The following is an 18,174-nucleotide window of genomic DNA, read 5'->3' as shown; positions in this document are numbered from 1 at the left end:
GAGAGAAGAGGGTCAGGGTCTTTTTAAACAGCCAGCTCTCACAGGAACTAACAGAGCGAGAACTCACTCATTAATCCCCCCTCCCCCAGGGAGAGCATTAGTCCATTCATGAGGGATCCACTCCCATGACTCAATCAGTTTCCAACACTGCCACACTGGAGATCAAATTTCCACATGAGTTTTGGAGGAGACAACACATCGAAACTCCATCAGTATGTATTACTATTTTTCAAATATGTGACACAATGTGTATATAATATATATATGCATGTATAATGCATGTAATGCATTATAGCAACTGAATATGTTATAAGCATAATATAAAATGCTATTGGGATGCACAAAATTTAAATTTATTTTTAAAATGTTACTGAATTCAGTATATATCATGTACCATGGCAGGGGGTATTAAAATACCTCTTCTAACTCAACAATTTGGAAGCACTTGATTAAATCACTCATTGAGTATTATTCATGTACTATCTTGAATCATCTTTTTATTGGTGGAGTCAGAATGTTAGAGGGAGGTAGAGTAGATGGGGCTTAGAGACAAGCTAATTCACAATATTCCTGATCTACAAGTACTATTTAATTTCTCAAGACTATTTTGGCTAGTTGTGTAACTAATACTATTTTATTACGAGAAAATTTTGGCAGACTGATGGAGTTTGGATGTGTTGTCCCCTCCAAAACTCATGTGGAAATTTGATTCCCAATATGGCAGTTTTGAAAACTGATTGAGTCATGGGGGCAGATCCCTCATGAATGGATTAATGCTCTCCCTGGGGGTGCGGGGAGTAATGAGTGACTTCTTGCTCTATTAGGTCCCATGAGTGCTGATTGTTTAAAAGACCCTGGCACCTCCTCTTTCTCTCTCTCTCTTGCTTCCTCTTGCCACCTGCTGGCTGCCTGCCATTTTCTGCCGTGAGTAGCAGCAGCCTGAGGCCCATGCCAGATGCAGCTGTCCCAGAATCATATGCCAAAAAAACCTTTGTTCTTTATATATTACCCAGTCTCAGGTAATTCTATTATAGCAGCACAAAACGGACTAATACACAGACTCATTAGCATCCAAGAAGGTATTACTAATCCATCATCAACCTAGATTATAATTATAGGTCATTTAGTCATCCATCTATACCTATAACACTGGTTGGCAGGCCTTATCAGCTACGAAGACAGGAAAACATTCCACGGTGAAAACAGGCTGATGCAGTCTTCAAGTCAATGGGACAGAAAAGCTCTAACCATGATTTCACTTGAGGGCAAACACCAAGCCCCACCCACCTAAATTAGCTGTCCGGTGTCCCTTTTCTTCCTTGTAGCATATTTCACAGGATCCTCCCTACCCCACTGCTCAGGTGACAAGGCCTCAGGCTCTTTTCATTTTAAAGCTTTTTTTTTTTGCTTTTTTTTTTTAAAGATGACTGGTAAGGGGATCTTAACCCTTGGCTTGGTGTTGTCAGCACCATGCTCTCCAAGTGAGCTAACCAGCCATCCCTATATAGGGATCCAAACCCGTGGCCTTGGTGTTATCAGCACCACACTCTCCCAAGTGAGCCACAGGCTGGCCCTTAAAGCTTTTACTATTAATCATTTCAAAGAAAAGGAAACCACATAAGGAAGGTGACAAACAATGGGGGAAAGAATCACACCTTTGGAAAAGTGCCTGATACCCTAGGACTAGAGAGTGTGACTCCCTATTATATGCTAGATTATTATAGATTATTATGTGCTAATAGAAAAGCAGTGTGTTCTAGGCTAAATGCTTTAATTTCTGAAAGTGGATTTACCTGAACACTACTTAAGAGTGAAAGTAAGTAATGCTTTCAGTTTTTCCTGGAAAAAAGTTTCTCACCTTTGCAGGTGGGCCCCCAAAACCAGTTAAGACAGAATAATAGCAGTGTTTTTTGCTTTTAGGTCTTTACTCAGAAGACCTCTATTTAGAGTTCCTATTTTCTTAGGCCTCTGAACAGTAGAGGAATGAGATTCTCTCCAGCCAATTCCTCATCAAACCTTCCATTTTGATACATTTTATATTTGCCCACTTAGATGATCTGAAATAATATTAAATACATAAACAACTTTGGTCTACAAAAGATTTAGGAAAAAAAAAATCCTTAACAGTGTAACAAGTTTTATTTAATTTAAATTTTAGCTCTAATTTTAAGCAAACACCTAAATGATTTAATCTGTGCAAATTTTTCAACTATTTTTGGAATGCCTAAAACTTTAGCTTAAAAAGCAAGCAGAGAATGTAATGACTGCCAATTCCTCCGTCCAGTTATTAAACTATAAAATAAGGGTCAGTTCTAGCCATCATCTATACACACATCCAAAGATATTGTAAAGCACAGCTGTATCAATTGCAAATGAATAAGGGTGGCATATACCTTTTTGATAAACTGAAACTTACTAAAAAATGCATGAATCATTTTTATGCTATTTTCCCCCTGTACTAACAGTAGTTGCTGCTGCAAAAACAGCAGTTAAGTAGTTCAAAGATTAGCATTTGACAAGAGTGTCCTCATTTTTAAAAAGGCTGATACTTTACATTTTAAAGATACTGGTTCTGAATTGGAGATTATTCTTTTTAAAGGCTCCAGGCATTCTGATTCTATATCACACAGTCCTAATAAATACTAAAATCTACTTGGATTCTTGGAAATACTTTCTTCACTCCCAGCAGAACCTGGATCAGGGTTAGCTTTGATATCCCTGAGAAAGGCTAATGCTAAAATGTAATTTTTTGGAACAGTTATCATGATTATAATGGTCAAGCCATTGCTTTAAGAGTACATGATAACATGTATATACATTTTAAATACTATATTATAAGAAAAACTTCTTTATGTATGACGTTTCAGATTAGGTGTTCTATAGCCAAATGTTATAGAATGGCCAGCCACCAAAAATAATGTTATAGGGAAACATTTATGTTATAATCGCATCCCTTGAGTACTGCTCATTAACATAATAAAGGCCCTAAGAAGACCATCAATTAAAAAAAAAACTCAATTAACTTTTACTAATTCAGCTTTTCTCAAACACATTTGACCAAATATTCTTTTGTTTTGTTTTGTTTTTTGGTGGCTGGCTGGTATGGGGATCTGAACTCTTGACCTTGGAGCTAACAACACCACACTCTAACCAACTGAGCTAACCAGTCAGCCCTTTATATTATATATATATATATAATTATTGAGGAATAAAGTTTGAGAAACACTAGGTTTGAGGAAGTCTAACACACTCTTTAGTGTTAGATGCTTTGATTGTTAAACGAGTACTTAATAAGTTATGCAACTGTATTTTAATTCACATTTACATTAGATGTGTCCACAGCAGGCTAGACTCAGAGAATGGATATTAAAGAATTGATTGTGGGTGAAGAAATGGAAAAATGGTGTGGAGGAAGTGAACAAAGGAATAATAAAATAGTTGGGTCTACCCAGTCTAATTCTGAGCTTTATCTTGCTTATCTTTATTAAAATGAACTGGATGAGTTTCCTTATTAAGTAGATAGATTACATATAACTAGAACTAAGGTGATTAACAGGAGCATTTAAAAGCCAGGGAAAATTGAATAACTTATTAAAAACAACCAGAATAGAGTTCAAAAGCAATTGAAAGCTCAGTGAATCTATCTATTAGCTAACTGTATCTATACACATCTCTCCATCTGTTCATATACTTACCTATTAAAAGAAACCAATAATATTTCAGCTCAAAATATACTTCTTCGACATATTTCAGGATGGCTAATCAGTGGGGCTGGGAACAGGAGAATGGATAAAAGCTGTCTTTTGTGGAGGAGATTCGCATCTATAGAGGAAAATCCACACTGGTGAAATAAACAGCTAGGCTTTCTCTGAGGCCTCTCTCCGTGGTCTACCATCTGTTCTTTCTGAGAGCTGCTACCTGTGGGCGTCCATCTGCATAATAAGACAGGCTGTTCCTGTTAGGCTTTCCTCCCTTCACGTGTGATGCCAGAGCTCAGAGAAACTTGGTCCCAGGACATTATTCTTTGCGCTCATTCGTCTCCCCTGAATTCATTTTCCCTCCACCCCCGCCAGTGTCCCTCTACCCTATGAAGAATTCATTCATTTCCCTTGGATTCATTCATTTTCCCTGAATTCATTGCCCCCGTCCCCTCCAATGTCCCTCTCCCCTATGAAGAAAGGTCTGTAAACTTCTGTACCCCATTGGGTTATTGGGCAATCTCTCTCCTGTGATTCCCCCATACTATGCGTATTAAAATAAAATTTGTTATGCCTTTCCTCCTATTAATGTAAATAAGAATAGCAATATGAAATAGTACTGATGTTAAAGAATTAGTTGGTAAAAAGAACAGAAATCATGTACTATTTATCTATTCCTTTTATTTTTATTCATTTAATTATTTATTTTTGGTGGCTGGCTGGTATGGGGATCAGAACCCTTGACCTTCTTGTTATACCACCCAACTCTAACCAGCTGAGCTAACCAGCCAGCCCAGAAATTATGTACTATTTAGATGTTAATTTTTGTGTTAAGTTCTGTGATCCATAGGATTTTACTTACATATTTATTCTGTACCTCATCCCCCCCCCTCAAAATGTAGATTTTATTATAAATTACTTATGACAAACCAAACAAAAGTTACAAAGTAAACAAAGGCTTGGGAAAAACAGATATTAGAAAATTAAAGTAAAACCAGAATCAGATGATTATCCAAAGTCGACAATAGAAGATGGTGCTCAAGTTGAGTTCACATCTTCCTAATGACCCAAACAAAAAAGAAACAAGATCAATCCGGCTTCAAATTATCCACTGAAGATATATCACCACTGATCTTCCTGAAACTGAGAACTGAAAAAAAATCTATTGGTATGTAAAACAAAGCCATTGTGGGATGCACCACTCACAGCACCACAGCACATAAAATCACCTTCCAGGGAAAGAATTTTATAACATGCCTTGAAAATTGGGTGACAGTATCATGCCAAGGAAGAAGAAATATAATAAATCACAGAGAAACTAAAAGAATGAAGTTAAAGTATTTTGCACTCTGTTTATTTGTCTTAATTTTGGTTGGGAAAGTGCAGAATATTAGATTATCTACAGCAAGGCTTCTAAAGAGTGGTGCTAGAAATGACATTTTAGACAAGATAATCATTTGTTGTTGGGGGCTGTCCTGTACATTGTAGAATGTCTAGCATCATTCCTGGCTTCTATCCATTAGAAGCCAGTGAAAAACTCCACTTCCCTATTTAACAACCAAAAAATTGCCAAATGTTTCCTAGGGGCAAACTCACCCCCATTTAAAAATCAATCAATTACTGCTCTAGAGCATTGGCTTTTACCATTTGATGGAACTACAAATTCCATTAACAATCTGTTGAGAGCTATGGATTCTTTCACCAGAAAAACACCCATCTGTACACAAGACAAAAAAATGCACATGTAATTTTGAGGGCTCATGGCCTCTCTGTTTACCCAAGTTAAGAACCTATCATTTAAAAAATGGTGGATTGCATGTCTTTCAGGCAAACTTTTATGAATGTTTATTTCTTGACATTGAACCCTATATACATTTGGGTGGTTTTAAGGGATATGTGGGAAAATAGAAGAAGATTGTTCATAGAAATATGATTGTTGATGAAATGAAAGAAAATACTGCTTAGCTAAAGCTCACCAAAAGCGATTTCCATAATCAAGATCAAAATATCTTGGATTATTACTTTTTTCTGGAAAAAGTAAGGCATATTTTAAATGTTAAAATCAGAAATTGTGTTCTCATTGTGTACTCAGAAGACAATATTAGAAGTGAGACAAAATCTGAGTAAAATTGTTTAATGAAAGTTGTTTTAGTTAAATGTGTTGTTTCTGCATAACTAGGAACCCCTTACCTTCATCTTAGTTAGATCATGCTACATTTTATTTGAGAGTTCATACCCCCCCTCCTACTCTCATCCTTGAGATTTGAGTGGACTGACCCACCTTGTGGTTTCACTGAAAAGCACATGTCCCATTATGCCCTTTCAGAGCATGCCATCTGCCTATTCCAGAGACTATTTCAGGTGTGGTATATGACCATGCTGAGCCTTCATAAGTCAACCCAGGCATTTGAGACAACTTTTCTCCTGCTGTATGTGCTAAGCCATGTCCATATTTGTCACTATATAACCATGTCCATATTTGTCACAAATGTTGTGTGCTGATGTCCATATTTGCCACTACATTGACAGCATTCAACAAATATTTTTTAGTATTTTCTATGTGCCAGCCATGATTAAAACAACTAATGAGCTTATACTATAGTGAGAGATAGTAAATACATATATAAATAAAATTAATATATTTTTTTAAATGATGAGTGCTTAGAAAAGAATAAGCCAAAGACATAGAGGTATATGTTCTCCAAATTCTTGAGATTTTGGTTTAAAACATTTGATTATTTAATTAGTGGTTTCACTTTTTTAAAGCCAGTATAAAAGTTTAATGCAACTTTGATAGCATACTCTAAAGATAAATAATATGCGAAAGATATTATTAACTAATGACCTAGTGTTAGAAAGTAGAAAAATGTTGATTATTGTTTTCATTGCTAACATTGTCCCGAGGACTTTCCTATTTAATAAAAATCTATTGCCAACTATTTTTCTCTGTATTCATTTCCTAGGTTTGCTATAACAAAGAACCACAAACTGGTGGCTTAACACAGCAGAAACTTTATTGTCTCAAGATGTGGAGGCTACAAGTCCAAAATTTCTCCCTGAAACCTCTAGGCAAGGATTTTTCCTTGCCTTTTCCTAGCTTCTGGTGGAGCCTGCAATCCTTCACATTCATTGCCTCACAATCTTTCCCTCTGTCTCTACACGGCCTTCTCCCTATATGTCTCTGTGTTCACATTCTCTCTACTTACAAGGCTATCTGTCATTTGGTCAGGATTATTGAACTTATCTTTCTGGGGGACACAAATCAATCCACATCACCTTCTATAGATGTTTAACCATTTAATACCAAAAATACAACATTGTGCTAACTTACTGAAAAAAGAAAGTAGAACTACAGCTAATTAAATTGTATATATTTTGAACAAAAAAAACCTATTTATTTTGAGAATTGTAAAAATATGTAAGTGAATATTAACCACATGATTTATTCCAAAGATGCAATGGCATTTTTTTTTGACTCAAGTTAAAATATTATTGTTATTTTATTTAGATAATAAAAAAAACAATTCAGAAAAGTATACAAAAGGGAAAAATTCATAATTCCTTGAGACAAATAAATCTACTGGAAATGTTTTATCATTCTCCCATTCTCCCATACATTTCTCTAGATGTATTAGCTTTTAATTTATAATGTTTCCAGATTTTTGCATTGTCAATATTATGAAATGGATATGTTTAGATCTTATTTGTTAGAAACATTCTGAATCTGTGTAATCTAGAGTTGACGGGAGACAGTATTAAACTTTCCTGTGATAGACAACAACCATCTCTCTCCCCCAAATCATAATCCTTGATTCTCATTTAACCTCCAATGGTAGACCCCTTTTTAAAGTGGGTCTTTCTTTTTGGGGACAGCTATAAATAGCAGAGTGTTCTTCACTCTTCTTGGCCAATCAATAAACACTTTCTTCTAATGTTCCCCATTCGTCCTAATGCCTTCTTAAGCTATAAGAACTCATCTAATCTCTTATTCACTCTAAGTCCTTTCTTCTCTAAACTTAACAGCCCAATTATTTCAATTATACTTCATACAATGCAATTTCAGATGCATTTACTATCTTGCTCAATTTTTTCACTTGTCTCAACAACCTTGGAGAATTTGTTTGAGTTCTAAAAAATGCAAGAACATATGTCCCTCTTAAATTGTTTTCTTTAGAACTCAAGCAAATTCTCCAGGGATGGTGTGACAAGTGTAGTGAAAAGCACAGTGATTACCACACCTATTCCTTTCTCTAAAGTTTATTAATGAAACTTAAGGTAACCTTAGCCTTTTAACAGTTATGTACCACCATTAACTTATATTTAGCTTGCTACCAAATGAAATCCCTAGAGTATTTCCACATGTGCTGTTACTAAGACATGTCGCCCTCCCCCCATCTTGTCTATTATAATGAGAACTAGCACTGGCAATGATAATTAAAATTCACAGATAATTCTCTAATTACTTCTTATCCATTAATCTAAGCTCTTTCTACCACTAAACCTCTACAGAATCACTAAAAAGTATAAAAACAGATTGATTTGGAATCTGGTGTCTTTAATTGCATACCCTAATGAAATGGTCAGAAGTAAGATTCAGAAATAATGTAAAAAAGCTCGGAGTGTGGCGTAGATAATCATACTGATAATAACCAACAGCACTGCATTTTAATGTTTTATAATTCTAGTATTTTAAAGTTCGTATAGTAGCTTTCCTTTTAAAGTACACTAGTAATACAAATCATCTTTCATTTTGGTGAACAGCAGTTCAGTGGATTTGATTTTACTTGACTTCTTAACCACTTAGATTTCATCATTATGATTGATATACAAGTCTGACAATGGACATTTTGATAGTTCCATAATGTATCTATTTATTTTAAAGTTTTACTTTTTTATTTTTATGGTTATTTTTATTATTATTATTTTTACATTCTATGATGTTGCTGCAGAGCAATTGGGAGGCAGAGGGGAGGGGGAAATGGAAAAGAAATGGGATGGAAGAAGGAGGAAGGAAGAGGGGTGGAATTGAGGCCTGTGGCAGCTCCCCCATTCCCACAGCAGAGACCAGGGGGCTTCCAATGGTGATTTGGTCATTGCCAGGCTGGGTGCAGATGTCAGGGGTGTGTGGCAAAAGCCCTCACCCCCCAACCACCCCAGCATGGGAACCTGAGGCCCTTCTTGCTGTGGCTTGGTGGTCATTGTTGGGCGTGTGGCAGGTGCTGGGAAGGCATGCTGCCTCCTGCAGCAGCTCGGTGGTAGCTGTTGGGCTGGTTGTGTGTGTCAGAGGGATGTGGCTGAGGTGCTTGGCCCCCCACTGCCCCTGTTTGGGAGAGCCTAGGGCACTTCCTGTGGCAGCTTAGTGGTCATCAGTGGGCTGGTTACAGGTGTCAGGGGGCACATGGCCAAAGTCTGAGGCCCCTCACCACCCTGGCTTGGGAGAGCCTGGGGTGCTTCCTGTGGTGGCTCTGTGTTTGTCGCTGGGCTGGTTGCATGTGTCAGGGGGGTGTGATGGAAGCCCTCAGCCCCCCACTGTCCCAGCTCTTGAGAGCCCAGGGTGCTTCCTGTGGCAGCTTGGTGGTCTTCACTGCAGTGGTTGTGCATGTTGGAGTGGTGGGGCTGAGGCTGTCAGCCCCCACCCTTGGGACTGGTTGAGAGTTTTGGGGGCCATGGCTGAGTCCCCTTTCTAGCTTGGTAGCTCAGGGGACTTCCGGTCCTTCTAGGTTTTATATGTATTCTTTGGTGTAGTGAGACCTTTACTAGTTAATATCAAACTTTGTCTCTGGTTGTGGGTACTTTGTTTTTTCTTCCAGTTCTGTGTTGTATTATTTGCTATACCTACCACTTAAACTCTGCACTGGAACTAATGTGCTGTCCTTTGCTTACTTCTAAAATGGGGGAACTTCCTGTGGGGACCAGTACTTGAGCTGTGTGGTTGAGCTAAATTGCTGCTTTGCTGCTGATTCCCAAGGGAAGGCTTTTTGTGCAGCTCAGGTTTTAATGGTTGACTTTATAGGAACTTCTGGGTCTAGTGAAACCTGGTGCACCTGGGTTGTCTAGAAACTCTGGTCTGGGCTTGAATCTTTTCATCAATCTGCACCCCATGCAATTCTATATTCCTGACCAGTCTCCTCTCAGTAGTCATATGCTGACTGGGAGGCAGATCAGCTGTCCTTGCTGTGCTCTATTTTTACCCCCGGCCACCACCCATACTCCAAACACTTCCCATGGTACAGGCCATGCTCTGGTCCCTTGTGATGACTCACTGGCCTCTGAGTGGCTCCTTTTTTCAGTTGTGGCTCCTTGCTCCTATGTGGATCCACGGGAACCCTATTAGTGGTCTTGCTGGCCTGGGGGCCACCAAGGCTCTCTTCTCCTCTGCTGCCTCCAAGCAACTTCATCTGAAGGGCACAGCTGTGGCTTCTGCTGGCTCCTGCTCCACAAGCTCAGCAGCTCCAGCCTTCAAGTGGCCAGGGCTCCAAATGGTTAGATAGGTTCTTTCTTTCTCTCGTCGTGGCTTCTCCCACCTTCATGCACTCCATAGGTCTCTTCTCCTCTTCCCCTGAGCTCTAGTGGCTCCAGCTTGGCTGCCATTGCTTTTTTATAGTTGTAAATTTGTTGATTTGTGAGAGAGAGTGATGCTGGTTACCATCTATTCCACCATCTTGACCAGAAGTCCCTGTATCTATTTATTAACTCAATAAATATATATCAAGTGCCTTACATGTGTCAGGTCTGTCTCTTATCTTGCAATCTGAAGGTCTTCTGTGTGCATTTCTGTGCACACATTTGTATGTATGTATACATATATATATTTGTGGGGCCATGCTAAATATCATTTTATAAGAATAAAAGAGAATATGAAGGATTAAGGGCAGTCTTTACTCTTATGATCTGCTTTACAGGTCTCATCACAAGGAAATCCATGTGGACTAATTGGTTGACAATTAAGGAAAGAGGATGGAGCTCCTGAATTTAGTCTTTAGCTATGTTATTGTAAAATCTAATTGTGGGAGGGCAACTCATTTTCTATATTAATGAAGTAAAATCACTGCAGTGATCTTGAAATTTAAGTTTAGAGAAAATAACATACATAGCAAATTTGTAATGAAAGGTATTTATATGAAGCATTGGTATGTGTCAAAGATTTTAGTTTTAATTCCACAATTTTTTTTTGTGACATCAGAAATATGTCAGAAAAATATTTTATAAATTCACACGAATAAGGAAAAAAGAAAAAAATATTTTGGATCTTCTTTATTTAGCCCCTGTTGCACACTAAGAACTGTTTAGATATAATTACTGTGTGTTGGGGTGCAAAGACCCGTTAACCCAAGATATTGTGCTTTGGTATGCTTGAATAAAGAAGCAGACTCAAAGCCCTGGGACTCTCTGACACCCTCCCCTCAATTTTCTGTCACTCTCCATAGCACAGGATAAAGCTGTTCTCTTATCTGACTAAAGTCCGAATCCGTCAAAGAAGATGACAATTAACTCTGATCCCTTCCCTGAGTTTTCAATAACTTAACTTACATCACAGGAAGGAATATGGGAGTCTGTCAACACACCTGGACTAATTTTTGTCACAGACTATTGTCTTATATTTCAGTCCCATTTGGTATTTTAAAGAAAATCATTTATCAGTCATTATCTGCTGTGTGGGCCAAATAGACTTTGTTCCAGGCCAGCGTATGTTTTTCAGGCCCATTACATCCCCCTAAGAATTATTTACTCCTACACCCCCCATCTCCCCTTTCCCCATAGAGATGGGTATACAAGCTCTGTACCCCAATGGTAAAGTGGGATATTACTCTCTTGTTATTCCCCTGAGCTTTGCACTCTTTCAACACATTAAATATTTTTTTATGCCTTTTCTCCATATTGATCTAAATTTGTCAATGATTTTTATTAGTGAACCTTCAGGGTGAATAAGTTTTCCCTTGACCCTTACACATATCATAAAAAATAATCATTTATTTAAAGTCATAGTTGGGCCTTATCTTTCTGTATTACTATAAAAGGCACTGTGGCATATTTGTCCACTTACTGATAAATTGTATTAGCAGATATAAGCCATCATAAATCTTATTAAGATTATGTATTTAGAAGGAGTAGAAACTTTAGAAAAAACATAAAAGACACAAGATTGTTTTGGGTTCAGTGTCATCAACCCATGTTAATATAGCTAAAGAGTAAATTGTTACAAGAAAATAAGTACAAATCGAAGAATATTCCATTGTACTCAAAAGTTGGTCTTGTAGAGTTTTTAGAAAGAGAAATTGCTGCAGATACATGAATATAAGGATTAGCTAAAATTTTTATCATCTCCCACAAAGTGGCATCCATATGGTGGGCAAGGCTACTATTTGAATGTTAAACTTACAGAGATGGTGAGAAAAATACTTAAAAACAATTTGGAGTTAACAGAAACAATACTAACAAGCAGGTGTCCAAATCTGGCGAAGAAGGTCAGCAAAAGGAAAATATTGAGTGCTCTTGTCATAGTACCTGAAACCATTAAAGTTGAATAAAATTTCACAATATACAGAGGATGAAATGACTAAAGCGATCATAACTTAGAGTCGCCCATAGTTCAGGCTTTTTGTATTTTCAAAATATAAAGCTACTCTTCAAGTTCTTTTTTCTTTCTTCTAACTGGTATCAAAATAATAATTAGCAAATAAATTGTTCAAATAACAGTTTTTCTTCATTATTCGAGAATTTTGAGGTTCATGGCTACAATCTCAGGAAGGGGATTTGATCATCTAAGCGCATACCTTTAAATTAGAATTCTTAACTAAAGAGTACATATTTGAATCTTGATGTTATCATGTAATGTTTTGCAAGTTTATCACAAATACTTATCTAACACATATCTATACATTTACACAAAAGCTTGATGTCAGCTGTTCTGTACTCTAAAGATGATACCTTCTCCTTTCCTATGTAATGAGGGAAACAGTCTTATTTCTTAGCCTGAAGAGATATGGGCCAACATTTAAACAAAATATAAATAACAGGGATATCTCATTATCCTGGAGAACTTTCTGTTTGCTGCTGTTTCTTTACTCTCAACATTTAAGCATGTTAGTGACAACAATCAATGCTACAAATGGCCTCAGCAAATACCACACATTCCATGATGCTTTAAGATTCAAAAGGAGCAAATGTATGCCTGCTAGATTCAGCCAGTGAACAAATAGCCAGCACACATCATGAGGGGCATCTGTCATGAACACCTTCCCCAAAGGCTGCATTTCTCCTAAACAGCCTTCTTATTTGAAAAGAAGTTTGAAGTGGAAGATGCTCATTAGAGCCTCTCCTTCTTTCCCAGTAAAAACCAAAGCTATCAGATACTCCCTCTTGCTCTCACACTGGGACACAAGGCCTGCAACTTAGGCTCAGTCATCAGAGGCTCCCACCTGGGATATGTGTCACAAGGGAAACAACAAAAATGCAGGATCAGTTGGGAAAGCATTCATAGAAGCAATGAGAATCCACCGCAGAGAGCCAGGGACACCAGTGCCAGCAACAGAAGATCAGCCAGGCTGTTTCAGTGGATTTGATTTGTCTATATATCTGTTGTCCAACTTTCTTGGTGTCTGCCCAGTTAAGAACTGGGTCCTCCAGCCTTTCAAGAGATTCTTTGGGCAACTGTATATTTATCTAATATGTTCTTTTTTGCTTAAATTGGCCAGAATTCTCTTTTGTTGCTTGCAACCATGACCATGTGCAATAGAGTACCCTCCTGCCAATTACAAATAACAAATAATATTGAGCTGATATAAATAAAGAATTGCTAGAACCAAGAACCAGAAGATTTACCATCAAAGCACCAGGCTCTGAATTGCCTTTCTTGGACGCATTCTAAAGGCAGGATACTAGCCTCTCAATGATCACAGAGAAATGGCAAGAAGTAAGGGAGTTAGCAAGACTAGCTCTTGAGGTCCCTACAAACAGCAACCCCAGTCTATTTGATACTAGCTATTCCTGTTGTGACAGAGGTTTACAATTTAATTTATAGCTTATTATGTATTTATTTATTTAACAGCCCAAACACTTTATTTAAACAGTCGACATCCCCATTGTTTAAACAGTCGACATCCAGGACACAGCAGCCAAGTTCAGCACAGCCTTGGAGCCTTTTGTTCTGACCCCAACAGGGTGAGCACGTCACCCTCGCACATGGGGCCTGTCACATCACAGGTGATGGACTGGTTTGTGTCATCCACAAATTGCACGCACACTTGCGTGCGCTGTCCCTGCGAGCTGGTCCTTGGCCAGCTTAACAGGTTGCACAGGGCTGGGGTCCATGAAACGGGGTGGAGAGCTGCTTTTTCTATTTTTTGGCAGTTGGTGGGTATGGGGATCCAAAGCCTTGATCTTGGTGTTATAACTCTGCTCTGTAACCAACTGAACTGACCGGCCAGCTCAATAAAATTTTTTTTTAATATGACAAATTGTTAGCAATGATATTTTTGAGCTTTCTGCAAATCCGCAATGAGTAAAAGTGAGCTCACATGATTTGAAGAAGAGAAAGTAGGTCAAATACTATAATAAAAATTGAATCCCTTGATAGTTCTGCTGGAGTTAAATGAAGAAGCTCATGCTTTTAAACAGAGACACCTCAACAGGCCTAAATGGGATACAAGCTACCATCTCAGAATTTCTAGGAGGTGGGGCTTAGGCATGTATATATTCTATAGCTCCACACATAATTCAGATATTTATCCCTAGCGAAGAACCACTGTTTTATAGAGACCAGGAATATTCAGGAATAACCTGCTTAGAAAATATCGAAATCCTAGCTAATGACGTCTGTCTATATAAATAGAACTAATACTGTATTTCCAACTTTTTTCACTCTTTTCAATACTAACTCTACGTCTCATTTTAATCTAATTTTCTCCTTTATTTCTATGCTTGCCTCTCAATAATTGCCACAGACTCTGTGTACTTTTGTGACCCATATTTCATTCATTTTCACCTTTCTCAAAGTCAACACAGCCCTACCTGCGTACAACAGAAGTCTGCTCCTGCACTTTTCTCTATCTACTCCCCCACCTGTACCCTCCATGTGTTCCCATCACAAGTCAGTACCACACAGAACCAACCAGGTAAAGGAGCAAGATCAAAAATCAAAATTCAATAACCTTATGAGACTGGGCAGAATACCACTGCAGTGTTTAATGCTAAAATAACCATGTATAATGTTCCCTGAAATGCCTTTTGTACTAATACGGAAGAGATAAAAATAAAAAGTATAATGAAAAACCTTACATTTTTAGAGTGAATATAATCATTTTCACTTTCATTATGTTATAGTTAATGGCTTATGAATGCTAATAAACCTGTACATTTTACAACATTAGTGATAATGTCGAGTCATTGTCTGAGCCACATAACTTAACACTTAAATCTTCAAGTAATGAATTTATAGGTGTGCAAACAGAAGAGTATGACAGGCAAATAACTATATGTGTTTATTAAGAAGTTAATTAATTGAATTACAAGTGTCATAGAAGCATTTAATTACTATGCTGCAGTTACTACATTAATCTTAACCATGACCTCACACAACCCAAAATTACCCATCTCTTTTCTGGAAAAGAGTGACATGGAGGTCACTTGTAAAACTGCATAATCAAAACATTTGGAAGAGATAGGAAGTTATCTGTTCAATGAAATCCTTGTGGTTGATTCAGTGTTTTCATCTGCTTCTTAAGCCTAGTTTTGTCTCCCCAGTTTGCATTTTTGATCCTCTCACCCTTTGGAAAGGCAGATCTCTGTGAGAGCACCAACTACAAATTTCTCTGCTAACCCTGACAGGACTCCTTGACCTTGAAAAAACCTTGATAACACTGTGTAATTCTGTGAATTCTGTAACTGTGTTGACCACTAATGTCCATCTCTCTGAAGCCCTGGGGACCCAGGATGCCACATTCTGCTGTCTATTGTAGCATGAGATCAACACCCTTCAGATGTCCACTGTACATCATATTTCCTATTGCCAAAAGAACAATATTAATAAAAGATCTTCTACATATAGTCTTTTACAATATATTTTACACATGCAAAAGCTTGTCTTTTACATATATTTATCAATTACTTTTCTCCCACTATGGCTAAAATAGTTTGGATTGCTCATAATATCTATCATGAACAGAATTAAACTATGCTTTATCAGAATAGGCAAATTAGTAGAATATGCTAATCTCTAGACCAAAAAGGAACTTTTGGCAATGATGAACATGTTCTTCTGCACTGTCCTATAGGGTAGTCACTGGCATATGGTTATTGAGCACTCAAAAAGTGGCTAGGATGACTGAAAAATTAAATCCTTTATTTAATTTAAATTTAAACTTAAAAATCCACATATGGCTAGTGGCTACACTATTGAACAGTTCAGGTCTAGACTGTGTTTTTTTTAGGGCTTTTATCTCCTTTTTATCTCCAGGATTGTGCCTGGCACATATAATAAACATGTGCCACTAATAATGTTTATTAAATTAGTGAGTGTATTGTGGTTGTGTACTATGAGATTTGTTTCTAACTCCCAGAAAAACTGAACTAATAAGCACACAGAAACTAGGACAGAGCATTGAGTTCAGAACAGTGTATTCAATAAGTAATAACAACATGTATATTTTAAAGTAGCTTCCTATAAAATTGTTTCTGAATATGTTCTTTCACTCTCCAATGCAAACAGGAAAATCTGAACAATAGATGATCTCTGGAAACCAGACAATAGGACTTCAACTTTGAATTTGAAAGAACGTTGAGTTCAGGGGCTGCTGATCCAAGAAAACAAAGGCTAATTGTTTGCCTACGCTGGCCAACCTTTCAGGCCTCACTCAGAAAAACTGTCCAGAGGAGAAGAAACATGCAGAAGCAGGTGCTATATTTTTCAGAGAAGTGACAACAGATAATATCTCATTTGGAATACTGCTGGTCCTCTCAAGAAAACTGTACAGTAGTTCAGCCCGTACTCGAGAGCATTTTTCACCACATTGACATCACCATCAATTCTTGCTTTATCTTCTGTCTTCTGTCTTTTATATGATAAAAATAATTGTGGAAAAGCAGATTTGTTATCACCTGAAGTTTTCATTTTTTTCTCTCTATAAAGTACTAGGAAAGTTGGATTCTACCCTAGTTCTCCAGAATTGTATTTTCCTCATAAAATCTTAAATAGGAGAAATGAAAGAGCTTTGGAGAAGTTAATGATGCTACATGAATGCAATGTATTAATAATTATAATTATTTAAAAGTTCAACTATTCCTTTATTTAAATTGGTGATATCACTGACACTAGTATAGCTTCCTCAGACTTATCCATGATCATTAACATTTACAAAGGGCTTAACTGCTCATGATAATCTTCCAAAAGTTTAAGGAAAACTCTTTCTTAAGCCAATTAGTAGACAGGAGACCATTGATTGAACCTTAATGCAGACGAAATTGAACATATCCTAGGTTAAAACATAATTGTAACCAAGACTAGCTCTTTGTACAGTAGGTTTCTGACATTTGTAATTTCCTACTGTATATGAATTTATTTAATGCAGAAGCTTATGACTTTGGCAGAATCTGTGTGACCTGAAGCAAGTCACTAAATCTCTTCATGCCTTACTTTCCACCTGATTAACTGTGGGAAGATAATGAGGGACAGCCATAACAAAACCATAGACTGGGTGGCTTACACAACAGACATTTATTTTCTCACAGTTCTGGAGGCTAGGAGTACAAGACCAACTTGCGGACAAGTTTGTTTTCTTTAGAGGCCTTTCTCCTTGGCTTGTAGGTGGATGCCTCCTTGCTATGTCCTCACATAGCCCTACCTTTGTGCATGCACATACCTGTTGCCTCTCTGTGTGTCCAAATTTCCTCTTCTTATAAGGACACCAATCACATTGGATTAGGATCCACCCTAACAACCCCGGCACTTTAACTTAATCATCTCTTTAAAGGTCCTGCCTTCAAATACAGTCACATTCTAAGTGACTGGGGGCTAGGGCTTCAACATATGAATTTTTTTTTGGTGAGGGGACACAATTCAGCCCATAACATCTGTTCTAGTCTCTCCCAAGACTTTCGTGAAACTAGATTATGATTGGTTTGGGTCAGGCCATCTAGGAACTATCAATGTAGGAGTAATTGGCATTCTAACCATGTGTCCACATGATTTTTATTATTTTATTATCATCTGTGATATTGCCTAAACTCACATACTTTAGTGATTTTAGCCTCTTAAATTAATTGTTGAAAGAGGGAAATTTTAGCTATGATACAAGTTCAGTACCTCTTTTTCAGAGAGGATCTATAACATTAAAACAATAACTAACATTTGTGAAGTACTAACTATTAAACAAGCAATCCATTCAGAGCTGCAGATATATTAAGTACATTTACCCTACACAAGGACCCTTGAGGTAGGTACCACTATTATCCTGATTTTAGGGATGAAGAAAGGGGATAT

The 18,174-nt window shown here is 37.4% G+C and overlaps 2 protein-coding genes across 2 annotated transcripts in view; both read right to left on the bottom strand.

Annotated features, from left to right (window-relative positions):
• NAALADL2 (N-acetylated alpha-linked acidic dipeptidase like 2) overlaps positions 1–18,174 on the bottom strand; it is a 757,732-nt gene that overhangs the window by 266,093 nt on the left and 473,465 nt on the right. The gene's annotated exons all lie outside the window — the stretch shown is intronic.
• RPS28 (ribosomal protein S28) lies at positions 13,820–14,009 on the bottom strand. Its single transcript, XM_063108031.1, is given in 2 exon segments — positions 13,820–13,973; positions 13,975–14,009. Coding segments are annotated over 2 exon segments (189 nt in total).

The sequence above is a fragment of the Cynocephalus volans genome, chromosome 1 (assembly GCF_027409185.1).
Source record: "Cynocephalus volans isolate mCynVol1 chromosome 1, mCynVol1.pri, whole genome shotgun sequence".
Taxonomy (NCBI): Eukaryota; Metazoa; Chordata; class Mammalia; order Dermoptera; family Cynocephalidae; genus Cynocephalus; species Cynocephalus volans.
Note: the sequence above shows the minus strand (reverse complement) of the source record. Positions and strands in the feature narration are given on the sequence as shown.